Source organism: Cucurbita pepo, chromosome 12, assembly GCF_057944985.1.
Source record: "Cucurbita pepo subsp. pepo isolate OVF chromosome 12, ASM5794498v1, whole genome shotgun sequence".
In the NCBI taxonomy this organism is placed as follows: domain Eukaryota; kingdom Viridiplantae; phylum Streptophyta; class Magnoliopsida; order Cucurbitales; family Cucurbitaceae; genus Cucurbita; species Cucurbita pepo.
Window position 1 is genome coordinate 3,585,510 of NC_141809.1, and position 16,715 is coordinate 3,602,224.

At 32.1% G+C, this 16,715-nt stretch overlaps 1 protein-coding gene across 1 annotated transcript; it reads left to right on the top strand.

Moving 5' to 3' along the window:
- The first annotated feature begins 5,534 nt into the window (after nt 1-5,534).
- On the top strand, nt 5,535-6,056 carry LOC147789839 (uncharacterized). The gene has a single exon (XM_087129131.1). It carries the CDS (start codon nt 5,535-5,537, stop codon nt 6,054-6,056), a length of 522 nt encoding a protein of 173 aa, XP_086985257.1.
- The last annotated feature ends 10,659 nt before the right edge of the window (nt 6,057-16,715 follow it).

A 16,715-nucleotide genomic window follows, 5' to 3' on the forward strand; every position in this document is an offset into this window, starting at 1 on the left:
ACTCATACATTTTAACATATAACAGTCAAATTTTGTATGGTTACCCTTTAAAATCAATCACAAGAACGCCCAATTAAAAAGAAAAAGTAATCATAAATAGTGCACCGTGTTTGCAAATAGTTATGAGAATGGTCTAGGTAACTTAAGAATGAATTATTATGTGAAATACAAATAAAACATGTCGACCGTCTCTCGTGACAAATAGTCCCTTCCGTCAGAGTCGTATACGCCTTTTCCCTTAGTTGAAAACATTTTTTTAAAGAGTGAGTATTGAAAATAACCAAGTGTACCAATTCTATCTCTTATTCGTTCAACCTCCTTTTTTTCGTACGGTAACAAATGTAGTCTCTTTAAACAATGACATCATATTCCTTTAGAGCTTCATTTTTGTGTAAGTAAACAATAATTAGTATTATTACTTAATCCTCGTTTACTTTACTCCGTTTATGGTCAAAAAATAACACTCAACATTTTGTCGAAGATATATGTTAGAGACATTGAACCTTTCACATGCCTCCACAATGATACGATATTTTTTTTTTCTAGGCATAAGTCCTTATGGCTTTACTTTTTGTTTCACCCACTTATTTTACTATGATCTTCCTCTTTCTTATCCAATGTAGAATTTTGGTCACACACCAACAATTTTGACCTCGAATGAAGGACCACTAAGTTTCCCCTCAAATAGTCATCTTTCAATGTTTACCTTCGAATAGTCACTTTTAACTAGGTCATCTTCCTTTCACCATAGCATAATCGCTGTCTAATTAGCTTGACCACATCTCACTATGGCAATATCATTAGAGTTAATTTAGGAGCATGATTATAATATCAATTGGTAGGGACAAATAACCCTCTACATATCTCAACAATGGCATCATATCGTCCACTTTAATAAAAGCTCTCCTGGTTTTATTTTTTGGATCATCCAACTAGCTTCATATTTATGGACATATTATTCCCAACTTATATACCCATGATTTTCTCGTTTCCTAATCAAATCTTGGACTTTTGTCGCTCTATAGTAATTTTTCTATGGAACAAAAGACCACCAAATCTTTATTCAAAATAGTCATTTATTTGTGTTTACTCTCGAAAAACTTAATAGGGGAGGCGAGAGAGTTTTATTTAGTTTAAGTATGTTGACGATATGATTTTAATTTATTAAAAAGTTGTTGCTAATGTTTTACATGTGTGTTAAATTAGCTACTTTACATACATATTTGTTCTCTTATTCGGGAGAAGAGAGGGAGCAATGAAATCCTCCTAAATAACTCTAGTTCCATTGCAAGAAGAGTTAAGTAATAGAAGGGTTAGGAATAATTCTTTCCTATAGCCTTGTTAATAGAAATTAAAAACCATTATGGAAATAATCCACATGCAGGACCCTCGAAAGTGTGCTTGAGAATCTATTCAAAGAAATTAAAATCTACCACAAAACTCAGAAACTTATCTAGTTAATCTCTCTTCGCCAAACCTTCCTTATTGTTGTTGATTTCCTCATCATTTTCTTTTTCTTGACACCAGCGACACTCTACGTTTTAATTAGTTTAAAATCACTAACACCCATTTGAATGTTACCAAAAAAAACTCACTTAATTTCCACCTATAAAATTAACCAAAAGATGGGTTCTACGTGGAATCGATAATTTACTTATTACTTGCTACTTGTGATATTGTATACTTGCACTTATTCTTGTGAATTTTACATCATTTTAATATATACATCCACAAGCGATCAATAGCATCTCATACATGTACATCATCGTAACATGAGATATCATCATACTATGTCATATCATCATCATAAATCTCATGTCATGATATCATTATGAATCATCATCATAGCATACCATAGCATCGTAATACGTCATATCATCATAACATATCATAACATCATAGCAAATCACATAATTATAACATATTATGCCATCATAGTACATCCTATCAACATACATAACACGTACATGGGCCACTAGGCACTTCTCATCTTACATAAGATAAGTCTTCCAACCGAGCCGATAGTAAGGTCACTTACATGGTTGGCCTTACCCAAAGTTCACCTTTCAATTTAGCTTGCTTTTGTCCTTGGAATTCGTTCTCACTTATGCCAAGTCTTCACCTATTTAAATACAAACTCAATATCCTTAGTGCAATTTAATTAAAAACTAAGAAAACCGGCTTATACTGACCTAAAATCCTTTTAATAAGATCAAATTTAGCTTCGAGAGAGTCAAAAACCTATGAAACAATGTTGGATTTAACAATCGGAGCCGAATAGCCAGTTTTTGGCCGTGTTGAGCTGAAGCCGATGGAAGGACACATGTCATGCACGTGTAGGGGCTGGAAAGCACATGGGTTGGGAGTCGGATTAGGTCACTCTCAGGCGCGCAAGTCTGCCGATGGGTTGCTAGGCAGTGGTTTGCGTCTGAACTTAATGGACTACAGGGCCGCTACCATCATTGGGCTATATGAATGGTTGGGTCGCGGGCGTGTTTACTGGACTGTGGGTTGATGCAGTCATGGTTTGCTTCTTCCCGAGGCCTTCCGTCTTCGTTTTCTCGTCGTCCCTCCCCTCAAGAGCCCGCAACCTTAACTCTCTATCCACTTCTACTTCAAACCCTAAGCAATGGGGTATTCATGTAACCTAAAATAGAGAAGCACGACCATACCGTTTATTCGAAAATAAATTCCTCCTCGTCGGTGATGAGACTACATTAAAAATTATGATAGAAAGACGTCGTTAGACTTACCGTGGTGTGTTCTGAGTCGTCGTCGGCGTTGGATCGAATCTCTCTGTCTCGCCGGCGTCGTGCTCCGAGAAAGGGTTTTGTCGGATTTCCTTCTCTCTATGTCTGTTACTCTCAAATGGCAGGAGGGGACAGTGTTCTTTGTAGGGGTCGTGGATGGGTTGAAAACACGAGATCTATGGTGTCTCGCCAAAAATCTCGCGTTTTCGCGTATATATTTTTTTCTAATACCGTTACATATTCATTCATGCTTGCTCTCAAGTAATCACTTTAAACCAAGTCAATTCCCTTTATCAAAAAAGATTTCTATCTAATTAGCTCAACCATGAGTCATTGTAGCTATGCTATCATGGCTAAGTCACGAACACACCTTTGATATCACTTTTTAAGGGTACTAAAACCATCCATATCCATAATCATAAAATTCGCTTTACTTTTAGTTTCACCTAAAATATATCATACTAATGGAGATAATGTCCATTACTTATGATACGTGGAAATCACTACAAGAGGAGTAAGATTCAAATTACCTTGTTGATCGAATATCACAAGGCAAGAACATTATTTGAGATTCGAATCACTCCACAAGCAAGATTGATCATGTCTAGCTTGAAGGATTCTTGTTGATCAAATATCTCAACGCAAGAACACTTGTTTGAGATTCAAATTACTCCACAACCAAGATTGATTATGTCGAGCTTGAATGATTCTACATGCAACCTAAACTACATAGAATTGCAAAACAACTTAGCCATTGGCTAAAAAAAGCACTACATTTCTCAAGTCTACTTACAAATACATCATATATAGCTTTATATAGCCTCAAGATGAAACTATTAAAGACATTCAAATAGTTGTAACATTCATACTTTAGGGTCATAATTAACCATGATATAAATGTAATAAATAAAATGTCTGAAAATACATTAATTAAATAAATTACTCTAAATTGTAATCCACCTAAAATTTATAACAATGAAATTTTATTCTTTTTAAATGTGGCATAATTGAAATATCATTTGATAATTTCAATATATTGAGATATAACATTTGGAAAATATATTATTTATGGAATATATCTTAAATATTATATCTTAATATTCTTTTTTTATGATTTGATTTCTAGCCTATTTTATTTTATTCTCAATATTAAATTAATTTATATTTTGTTTATATATAGGTATTAGTCGCTAGGTTGTATCCTATTTGAAGCTTATGAATATCAATGAGAATACACACATTCGATTCTAATTCTATTTCTATTTCTCATTCTTAACATGGTATCAGAACATCGATCTTTGTATTCTTAAATATCAAAATTTTCTCTATGGCGGAATCAACCAAATCTAGCTTCAAAATTTCGGATATTGATTTAACACATCCTTATTGTTGAATCGGTATGGCCACCCTAGAGGGGGAGGAGTGAATAGGGTTTTAACAATAAAAGTGTTTAAACGTAATTAATTTTTCTAATGATGAAACTTTTTTACAAATAAGTAGAAGATGATAATTACTAGAACAAAATAATTCAAGTCAAAACAATAATCAAGTAGGACATGCACTAAATCACAATAATAATTTTGAAATTAAATAGGAAAGAGCTAGAGAAAATGACACCGTAGTTTTATAGTGGTTCGGTCAAACTCGACCTACTCCACTCCCCAAGCGCCTCTTGGGAATTTGAATAAAGAACTTTCTCGACTCTTTCCACGGATCAGAGCCAAATCGCTACACCGCCTTTTTACGAGTTCAAGAGCAAACTCAATCCTTTCCACGGCGCAAGATCAAACTGATACAAGTATTTGAGTTTGATAGTAACACACCACAACCTCTCAAAGAGTAGATTTACAATTTGGACACTTACAACTATTTCCTCACAATACAATAATATTCTCTCTCAAGAATAAGATGAAGAGAAATAAACTTCTAAGCTTAGAGAGAGCAACAAACAATGGAGACTTTGAACAAATGAGGATTGGAAAATGTATGTAAGTTGTGTATTTTAAAATGTGGGGAAAATGAGTTTATATACAAGAGAAAAATGGCAAAAAGTAGGAATTAATATTGACCATTGCATTGTGTTAGGAATAACGGAAGGTAGAGATGTAAATAAATAAGAAAATTTTCCAAATTCATTTATTTAAAATTTTTAATATAATAATAATAATAAATTATGTGAGTAACCGTCAAATGAAAATTCAAATTTTATTATAGATATAATAATATAATAATAATAAAAACTATGTGAGTAACTACCAAAATTTTAAAAGATAATAATATAATAATATAATATAGTAATAATAAAAATCGATGTGAGTAACGATTAGATTCAAATTTATATTTTGTAAAAATAATTTTATTTAGAAATATAATAATAAGAAAAACTCCACGAGTTGTTACTCTTCCAACATTATAAATGTCATACTTTGATATATTTTTATTTGTCCATCATTTTGATTTTGCTGTCACATCATCACGTCGGGTATGTTGTCTCGACTCTAATTTCTTCGTTTTAACTCTTATTTGAGTAATTAAAAAGTCGTTGTAATTGTTATTCCCGACCTTATACTGTGGACAGTTCAAAATACTAAAAAATAGTTAATAATTAAGAGTAGGTTTGTTATCATCAAAACATCCATCAATTAATTGATTGAAATTAATTAAAGTGAGATCAAGGGCCAAAAAGCCAACACTTATTATATTTATCACTCTGATCAGCCAAGATATTCACGTGTTCCAATCAAATTAAATGGAACAAATTATCAATCCTTGAGTAAATCAGTTATGCATGCTCTTATTGCCAAAAAGAAAATTGGCTTAATTGATGGCACAATGGAAGAACCGTCTCAAGATGCAAATTCAACCGAATTTGAACTCTGGAATCAGTGCAACAGTATGATAATATCTTGGTTAACTCATTCAGTTGAAGCAGATATCACTGAGGGTATCATTCACGCCAAGACAGCTCATCAAGTATGGGTTGATCTTCACGATCAATTCTCACAAAAGAATGTTCCAGCAATTTTTCAGATACAAAAGTCGATAGCAATGATGTCACAGGGAACCATGACACTGTCAACATATTTCACCAAGCTCAAAGCACTCTGGGATGAATTGGAAGCGTACCGCACACCATTTACCTGTAATCAACGTCAAATACATGTTGATGAACGCGAAGAAGACAAGTTGATGCAACTATTCATGGGGCTCAATGAGTCTTATAAAACGGTGAGAGACATATTGATGATGACTCCATTATCTAATGTGAGGCAATCCTACTCATTACGTGTACAAGAAGAGATGTAGCGTGAGATAACTTCTAAACCTTCTAAGAATTTCTCGATTGCATCAGCAGTGCAGAAGAAAACAACATATTCAAAATTCGCCAAGGATGAATCATGTGAACACTGCAATAAAAGTGGTCATACAATTGATGAGTGTCGAATCCTTAAGTTTCACTGTAAATTTTGTGATAGAAGGGGACACACAGAAGATCAATGTCAACAGAAAAATAATTCTAGAAGGGCAGTACAAATCAATCAATGCAACAATCAAGGATATCCATCATTTGCAAATATGGCCAATGTTTCTCAGTTGAACACAGAAGAACAGTCACATAATTCCATCCCAATTTTTTCTTCTAAGCAATTACAACATATTGTACAAGGCTTATCTGCACTCAATCATTGTTCTTTTGGTAATTTTGATAATAACATCAATATTGCAGGTTTGTTTCCAGTATCTGCATTATCTATTAACTCTACAAGTTCTAATCCATGGATTCTCGATAGTGGAGCTACGGATCATATAGTATCCAAAGCTTCTGTTATGACTGAACTAAAGGCTACCACCATATCTACGATAAATTTGCCTAATGGAGGGACAACACATGTGTCACATACTGGCAATGTTTCCTTTAATCCTGACCTTAAATTAAACAATGTTTTATGTGTGTCTTCATTCAATTTAAACCTAATGTTCATCAGCAAACTTACCAATGACTTGAAATGTTATGTCACCTTCCATCTTGATTCTTGTGTTATGCAAGACTTGGCTACGGGGAGGATGATTGGCTCGGGTAAACAATTCGGAGGTCTCTATCATATTTCTTCATTTCCAATCAAATCTTCTGCAAATCAAGTATCTCATTAATCTGATTTGTGGCATTTACACCTAGGTCATTCTTCTTCTTCTCGTTTTAAATTTCTAGCTGATCAATTGCATCTTAATAATGTTACTCTTTCTCGTAACTGTAGTATTTGTCCATTAGCAAAACAAACTAGGTTGTCTTTCCCAAGAAATTCAATAACAACCCATTCTGTCTTTAATATGTTACATTGTGATGTTTGGGGACCATAAAAAATTTCAACCCATTCTGGTTTGCGTTTTTTTCTCACTGCTGTTGATGATTTTACTCGATGTACTTGGGTTTTTCTTATACAACACAAATAAGAAGTACATCATTTGTTTGTAAACTTTGTTAAATTCGTTCAAATTCAATTTCATACTACTATCAAGATAGTTAGATCAGACAATGGGACTGAGTTCGTATCTTTGCAACCATTTTTCACTTCTTGTGGCATTGAATTTCAGCGCACTTTTGTCTATACTCCACAACAAAATGGAGTCGTAGAACGTAAGCATCGTCATATCCTCAATGTAGTTAGGTCTTTTCTTTTTCAGTCATAGGTTCCACTTAGGGAGAATGCATTTTAACTGTTGTTTATCTTATAAATAGAACACCATCACCATTGTTATTTAACAAGACACCCTTTGAAGCACACTACAAACGACCACCTACATTTCACCATCTTAAAGTTTTTGGTTGTAAGTGTTATGCAACTGTAGTACATCCTAAGCAAAAATTTGAACCTCGGACAATTCCTTGTGTTTTCATAGGATATCCTTGTGGTCACAAAGGTTACAAGTTGTATGACATGCAATTTAAAAAATTCTTTATCAATCGTGATGTTAAATTTTGTGAAGATGATTTTCCTTTTTCATCAGCTTCCAAACTTTGACATTAGCTCCTTCGACTCTCATTTTACCACTTCATGATCCATCCTACTCAAACATTCATTCTAGTCCTCCCCCTTCTATTCCTTCTATTCCTTCGTCGTCTCCTCCTCCTTCTATTCCTTCTCTAAATTCATCAGTTCCAGATTCACCAGATTCACCCACTAAACCTAATCATATCCCACCTGATACATCAATTCCACTCCGACATTCTACTCGTACCAAACAACCTTCAGCTTGTTATAATGATTATGAGATGTTTTCTGGAGCCAATCATTTAACCTCTAGTTCAAGTCCCAATACTGGCACCAGGTATCCCCTTCATCATTACCTTTCATACTCTCGTTTTTCTCCTACTCAACGTTCTTTTCTAGCTCTTAATACAGCCCAAACAGAACCTAAAACCTATGATGAGGCAATTGGTGACCCATTATGACAGCAGGCTATGAATGATGAAATTGCAGCTTTTGAACGTAATCATACTTGGTCTCTCGTTCCTTTACCACCTGGCCATAAAGCTATTGGCTGTCATTGGGTGTACAAGATTAAACACAACTCTGATGGTTCTATTAAATGTTATAAAGCTCGACTGGTAGCAAAGGGATACACTCAAATTGAAGGTCTTGATTACAAAGAGACATTTTCTCCTACAGCGAAACTTTCTACACTTCGTTGCTTACTCACTATTGTCGCTGCTCGAAAATGGTTCACTCATCAGTTGGATGTTCAAAATGTCTTTCTCCATGGTAATCTAGATGAGGAAGTCTATATGTCTTTACCACCAGGTATTCGCCGACAGGGGGAGAATATAGTATGTCGACTCCATAAATCTCTTTATGGTTTAAAACAGGTTTCACGCAATTGGTTCTCCATATTTCTACCACTATACAAAATGCAGGCTATACTTAGTCCAAAGAAGATTACTCTTTATTTACTAAGAGTAAATGTACTTCTTTCACTCCAACTCTTATCCATGTTGATAATATTCTGTTGACAGGCAATGATCTCAAAGAAATTCAACATCTTAAGACTAGTTTACTCGAGAAATTTCTTATAAAATAATTAGGGAATTTGAAATATTACCTAGGTATTGAATTTTCTAGGTCTAGAAAAGGAATCTTTATGACTCAAAGGAAGTATGCTCTAGACATTCTTCAAGACACAGGTCTTACGGGAGCACGTCCAGAAAAATTTCCTATGGAACAAAATCTGAAACTTTCTTCAACAGAAGGAGAAAGGTTGAATGATCCAAGTAAATACAGACGGTTGGTTGGCAGATTAATATATTTAACCGTTACTAGGCCTGACATAGTGTATTCAGTTCGTATGCTTAGTCAATTTATGCATGAACCAAGAAAACCACATTGGGAGGCAGCTCTTCGAGTTCTGAGATACATCAAAGGTACTCCTGATCAAGGACTTCTACTACCATCTGAAAATAACTTGAGATTACAAGCATATTGCGATTCAGACTGGGGTGGTTGTCGAACTTCCAGACGGTCTATTTCTGGGTTCTGCATTTTCCTTGGAAACTCAATTATTTCTTGGAAGTCAAAAAAACAAACCAATGTGTCCAGATCATCAGTAGAAGCCGAGTATCGAGCTACGGCAAATACTTGTTTAGAGTTAACTTGGTTAAGATACATTCTCCAAGACTTGAAAGTTTCACTGTCCGAACCAGCATTATTGTACTGTGATAATCAAGCAGCATTACACATAGCAGCCAATCCAGTTTTTCACTAACGTACGAAACACAATGAAATAGATTGTCATATAGTTTGAAAAAAATTACATGCTGGAATCATCAAACTATGTTATGTTTCGACTAAAATTGGCATATATTTTCACTAAAGCTTTGGGAAGACATCAATTTGATTTTTTGAAAGACAAGTTGGGTGTGATTGACATACACTCTCCAACTTGGGGGGAGTATTCAGATATAATATTTGGAGAATATATTATTTATGAAATATATCTTAGATATTATATCTTAATATTTCTTTTTTAAGATTTGATTCCTAATATATTTTATTTTATTCTCAATATTTAATTAATTTATATTTTTTTTTATTGGTAGGTATTAGTTTCTAGGTTGTATCCTATTCAAAAGCTTATGAATATCAATGAGAATAAACACATTCGATTCCAATTCTATTTCTATTTCTCATTCTTAACACAACAGCATTTTCTTCGCATTTTCATTAAAAAATATTGTATGATTGATGTCTCTTGGTTCATAACAACTTATTTACCCATGACCTTCTTCTGTCCTAGCAAATCTGCCGTTTGATTACACTCCAACAATATTCATACAAAGTAGAAGGCCTTATATCGTCACTTATATTTGTTAGATAGAGGAATTCTCAAAGACGAAATGAAAATTTCTCCCTTTCCATTTTTGTCACCAAAATCAAGAGTGTGTTATCATCTCCTATTGTTTATGATTCCTTTACAAAAGCTATAAAAATCATCTAAAATCATTGACTATACACGGAAAATTTAACCATAGAAATTTCCATAAAATTCTATACTTATGATTTAAAACTCTAGTGAATTCGACCCATATTCACTACATTTATTTTCTAAATTTGGCTCACAATCTCTAATGGATAAAAGTCCTCATAAATATTCACAATTAATGATTTAACCACAAACTTCTCCTAATAAGGATATATTTTATTCATCAATTTTCATTAGAATTATTCCTTCAATTCATTTACAACTAACAATAAATTTGAATTATTTGTATTTTACCGATCTAATTTTAGAAAAATACATTAATCAACCCAACCTATAAAATTTTCATTTATTTGGATCCTTTAATTTTTTTTAACACTAAAACATTACAAAAAAAAAAAGAAAAAAAAAAGTGCAAATGTAGGAGGGAGTTACCAACTTAAAAAGACATTTATATTTTAACCTCTCTCCTATGGTAGAATTAAATCTTCTTTTCCAACTCCCAAAATGAATAACTCCTTTAATAAATATGCATGTACGTTTTCTTGAAATGTGTCTATAAATAGCTACTATACTTGACTTTATACTTAAGACTTTGGTAAGGTTATAGTTTTCAATTCAACCATGGCAAAAGAAACTAGCACACTTGGAGCAATGGTGGTCCTCTTGTTAGTAGTAAATTTGCAAGGCTTTGTTCGTGTTACAAGGGCAGATGATGACTACAATTCACCGATATGGGATAGGTGGCTAGATGAAGATAGAGCTTATTATTTAAGACCGTGCTTGAATCTAATGAAGAGTGCGAAATGTCAAGTGCAACTCTATAATAATTACTTCAATCTTAGTAAGGAGGAATTGGACTTGAACTGTTGCGTTTTCGTCAAAGCCATGGGAAAGAAGTGTACTCTTAACTTTACAGGTTGGTTCAATTATCCAATTTTTGAAGTTTATAAGCCTAACCCTATGAAACTCTACAAAAGATGTATTGCAAGGCTTTCTTCGTCCATTCCACCTATGTCACTGTAATCTTGAAATTATAGATGAATTCTTATGATCTATTAATAATAAACTTGATAACCTTAAAAGTTTCTATCTCTGGTCTTTAATTGTATTTATATAGAATATGAGATAAAATGAAAATCTTAAATAACGATTTTAACAACTTTAGATGCTTACATCGGTAAATTTAAAGAATTTTCAAACATTATATAACAGCTAGAATTTCTACGGCCTTAGATCAGTTTGAGTTCGTTACTATACATATACGTTTATGTCATTTTAAAGTACAAGAACAACACCATGTATGTCACAAACTCATAGATTTCATATATAACAGTCAGACCTGGTATGGGTATCGTTTAAAATCAAAAGACAAAAAAAGAAAACTTCATAAATAATGTACCGAGTTTACAAACAGATATAAGAAAGGCCTAGATAACTTCATAATGAATTATTACTTAATACTATGTTATCTTACTTCATTTAATGTCCAAAAATAGCATTAAACATTTTTTTAAAGATATATGTTAGAGACAACGGACCTCTTAATTTTATTTTTTTTAAAACATTTTTTAAAAATATACTACGTTACTTATTTCATCTCGGCTGTATCATTACAATTAAGTTAGGAGTATGATTCTAATATCAATTGGCAGGGACAATGACCCTCTACATATCTAAACAATGGTACGATATCGTATAGTTTAGATATAAACTCTCTTAATTTTATTTTTTGAATCATCCAAATGGCCTCATATTTATGGACATATTATTTCTAACCCCTTTTCTAACCAAATGTTGGACTTTGATCGCTCTCTGGTAAATTTTATACTAAACGAAAGACAATGAAATCTCTCATCAAAATATCCATTCATTTGTATTTACTCTCGAGTAATCACTTTTAACCAGGTCCATTCCCTTTACCGGAACACACCCCCTGCCTAATTAGCTCAACCATGAGTCACTATAACTATGTCATCAATGCACATTGATATGGCTAAGTCAGTGACACGTCTTTGATACCACTTTTTAGGGATACTAAAACCATCCATATCCATAATCATATTTTGCTATGTTGGCCTAGGAGAGATTCCACGCAAGTCTTGTGAAGGAACTCAGCGGAGATTCAAGCTAGAAATTCGAGTTTCATGAAGTTCCAAAATTTGATAAGAACATATATTGAGTTTAAGAGGATAAACTATTGGTATAGAAAGTAACTTTCAATTCTTTTAAGCATTTCGTAATCATCTTATTTTCAAGATCGCTCTCATTCATATGTGACATCCATTCATTCATATACTGGTCACAAACACAGACATTTTAGTTTAAGGATCTGTGGAGGTTGTCGGTTGACTTGAATAAGAAGGAAACAATAAAACATGGCCACATGACCTTGTATAGGGCATTCAAAGGCTAAGTAATTAAATGTGGGGAGTGATTTGAAGATGATGGAGACAATAATTGAACCCTAAAAAGCCAACTAAAATTAGGGTCAACTTTTGCAGTTGAAGCAGCTCATTAAATTATATAATCAATTCATTTGTAATTATGTTTGAGCCTCGTTTATACTAATAATAATAATAATAATAATAATAATAATAATAATAATAATAATAATAATAATAATAATAATAATAATAATAATGTTTGAGGGTTGTAGCCCTTTACAACTATTGCAACTATTAACTATGGTGCACATACATTAACAACATTTCAACTTTGTAATATATTAATTTCGATTTAATTATTTTCTATTTTTTTTAATATAATTAGTGCTTTTCCAGAATTTAGGGATGTTCAAAGAACAACTAAAAACTAGATCAACCCAACTTAATCCATTCGATTTGGACCGTATTTAAATAAATAAAAATTTTATGGATTTAGTTAGTTCAGGTAAATTGAGCTGAATCAAATCCACTCGAATTTATTATTAATTTTAAATTATACATTTTTTCTTTACAAGATATATATATATATATATAAAATACGTATGTATATTTATTTTATTTCATTTTTTTTATTTATTCTCCGACCACTCCTTAAAATAATTTTTAATTATTTTGAAAGGTAAAATTTTTAAAAATAGATATACAAATTGAATAGTAAATCTTATTTAAATGTTTAAAAATAAATAAATAAATAAATAAATAAACATTTTATAAACTAATATCTTATTTTTATTAATAATTAAGAATAAATCTCCAATTATTGTAACGGTCCAACTTAAAAATTTATGGTTAAGTTGAGTTGGATTCATTATTTAATAAAAATTTATGAAAATATTTCTGGTACTAACTTACCAATTTCAAAATTAAAAATTAAAAAAAGGTTTCCCGAAAATAAATTATTCATTTATAAATAAATAAAAAACCAAATCTTTATGAATATAATCATAAATTTTATATATAAACTTAATGAGCCATGTTATTTTATTCAACAAAAATAATATTTATAATGTTTTTTTTTTTTTTTTTGGCGCTTTTATTTGCATTCTAATTAAGATGGATGGAAAGCTTCAACTATATAACAAGGATAAATATTAGGTATTTAAATTTGAACTTATATGTTTGTTTTATTCAGAATAAAAAGTAAGATATTAAATGAAAATCGTTATTTTAGTAATTTCATAAAGAAAAACATCACTATATAATTAATTAATTAATATTGCATGCCTCAAAAAGTTGTTAGACCTACTCCATTTAGAAAGCATAATATAATATATATATATATATATATATATATATATATATATATATATATATATATCCAAATAGAACCATAAATTTTAATGAGCAATTTCTTTTTTTTTTTTTTTGTGTTTTTTACTTTTTTTTTTTTTTTTAATTATATAGCTTTTTATTGATGTCGACGTTGTAAACACGGTGAAAACATAATTAGAATAAAAGAAAATTATATTTTGCCACATTTATAACGACTCGCTTTTTGAAATTCTGAATTATGGACGGTTAGGATTTACTTCGATAAAAGACTACTTATAATTTCTAATCAAATACTATAAAACACTTGAAGATGGCTCTCAGAAAAGGGCAGATTTACCCCGTCTCTCAGTCACCGATTTTTTAGTCAACTAACAAGGCATTGCTCCCTCTTAAGTTCTTACTGTCTTATTTTCCTTAAGTCCGTAACTCCATGTTCTTATTTGCTCTATCTGAGCTCTCATCGACTCTTGATGAATAATACTCGTCTACTTGGCTCCTTTGGAGCATGTGTAAATCCTTATGGAGCACTTAGGTTAACCCTACTAAATTTTTCTTGCTCGGGTCACTCACCTAAATATCAGGTATCTTTGAAATCTAACTAACTATTCCTAACTACTCAACTTCTAAGACATTATGGAAAATCTTGTTCAATATTGATCAACTACAAGAGATGAGCTGATAACTCCTTGATAATAAACCTGGGGCAACCTTATGGCTGTCAAGTTACTATCGTCATGTGGTTTTGTTGAAATATAATATTTGAAGTATATATTATTTATGAAATATATCTTAGATATTATATCTTAATATTCTTTTTATAATATATTTTATTGACTTTCTCAATATTTAATTAGTTTATATTTTACTGGTTGGTAGGTATTAGTTGCTCGCTTGTATCCTATTGAAAAAGTTATGAATATAAATGAGAATACACACCTTCCCAATTCTATTTCTATTTCTCATTCTTAACAGGTTTCTCACCCCGTGGGTGAGTGAGTTCTCGACTAAGGAATAGTTGGAGATCCTTTGAGCGTACCCACATGATTTCTATCTATGACACATTGTATTTTAGGGCACGACCCTACTACAACTGCTCCTAAAGGACTACTATAAATAGTTTTAGACTCTCACCCTTATGATAGGTTCACTAATAGAAACTACTAGCTTGATTACTAGTCCGCACATCGTCATAAAACTTGTGGGGAGTGACCTCCATGACTATCATCACTATACATACACGAGTTCACAATTAGGAGTGAGTTGTGAGCCCTCTAATTGTCCCTGTATAGCAGCCTGTTGAACTACTAATCACGGGCTATTTAGACAAGGCTGCTCGTGGTAGTTTAGTCTTTGTGCCCCTTGTGTGTATGTTGGAAGATCCCTCACATCTATATTATTCTTACAAATCTTAGAGGCGCCCCTTGGGTTACCTAGCCCCTTAGGATTTAAGGGAACGACCTCAAATGTATTCTTTGATATTGTAAGTCCAAACCTAGGGTCACAACTGCTCATTGCCCTAACGTGCATTCATGAACTTAAGTTTATGGGTAGTCAAGGATAGCCAACGAGATTCCATGCGTAGTATCACAACCTAACAAATAAGACCGTAACACATGGCCTCTAAGCTTTCTATTCATGCTTAGGCACCTCGTTCTAGGCTTTTTGAAATTATAGTATGATATGTTAGTAGTCATTGTATTTGTTAGACATATTTATATTATCAGAAATATTAAATCTAAATTGGAAGATTAAAAAATTTATTAAATACTTAATAAAATTTAATAATGTTTAAAGCCTAAATGGATGATTAGACTAAATATAAATATGAACTTAGTTTTTTAGAATAATCAATAATTGTATGGTCGATGTGTATTGGGATACTTTTCCTTTACGATGAGTACGGACACATACACTATGAAATGGAAATGATCATCATGTTTATCATGATGCTACAATGGTCGCTATTCTCTCCAGGTGTATGGCAACAACACTAGAGAAGTTAGCACGAGCAGCAGACTCAAGGGGTGTGCGCACCCGCTTAGTGGGTCCATGCTCGCATGTGTGGGTTGTGTGAATGGGGAGCCGCACGTGTGGGTTGTGTGACTTTAGTTTTGAATGGAAACGGTTAGTACTTTGTTTCAAAAATACCCTTAGACTCTCGAATTGTTTTAAAATACCCTTTTTAAATTCGAAAAGTGTTTTAAAAAATAATACTGGCTTTTCAAAATTTAAATTAATACCCTCCAATTTTTTTTTTCTATAAACTTTTCAAACTAACATTAAAACGTTTGTAAATAATCTACGAGATGATGATAGACGTTTTTCGCCCATATATTGATAGTAAATTGTTTTATTTTTTTTATAAAGGTAGGAGGTGTTACTATTTTAAAAATTTTATAAGGATTATTTTAGATATAGAATTAACCTTAAAAAAAAAAATTGAAACTTATTTTTAAAACAAAATACTATATTTTCATCCAAAATTAAAGGAAGTGTTTATTTATTTATTTATTTATTATTATTATTATTATTATTATTATTTGTTTCTAAGAGTTTAATAAAAGTATTTACAATATTAAAAAAAATTCGGAGTTGTGGTGTGGTTTTGATGGCAGCAAATCCAGTTTCGAATTTGCGTGTATTTACAGTACAATCGTGATCACGGAAAGCCCGTTCCACATCAGCCGACGTGGCAAATCATGGGTCTTCCCGTAATTCCAACGCATCACATTCCACACGTGGAGACTATATACAACGTGGAAGAAAAAGAAGC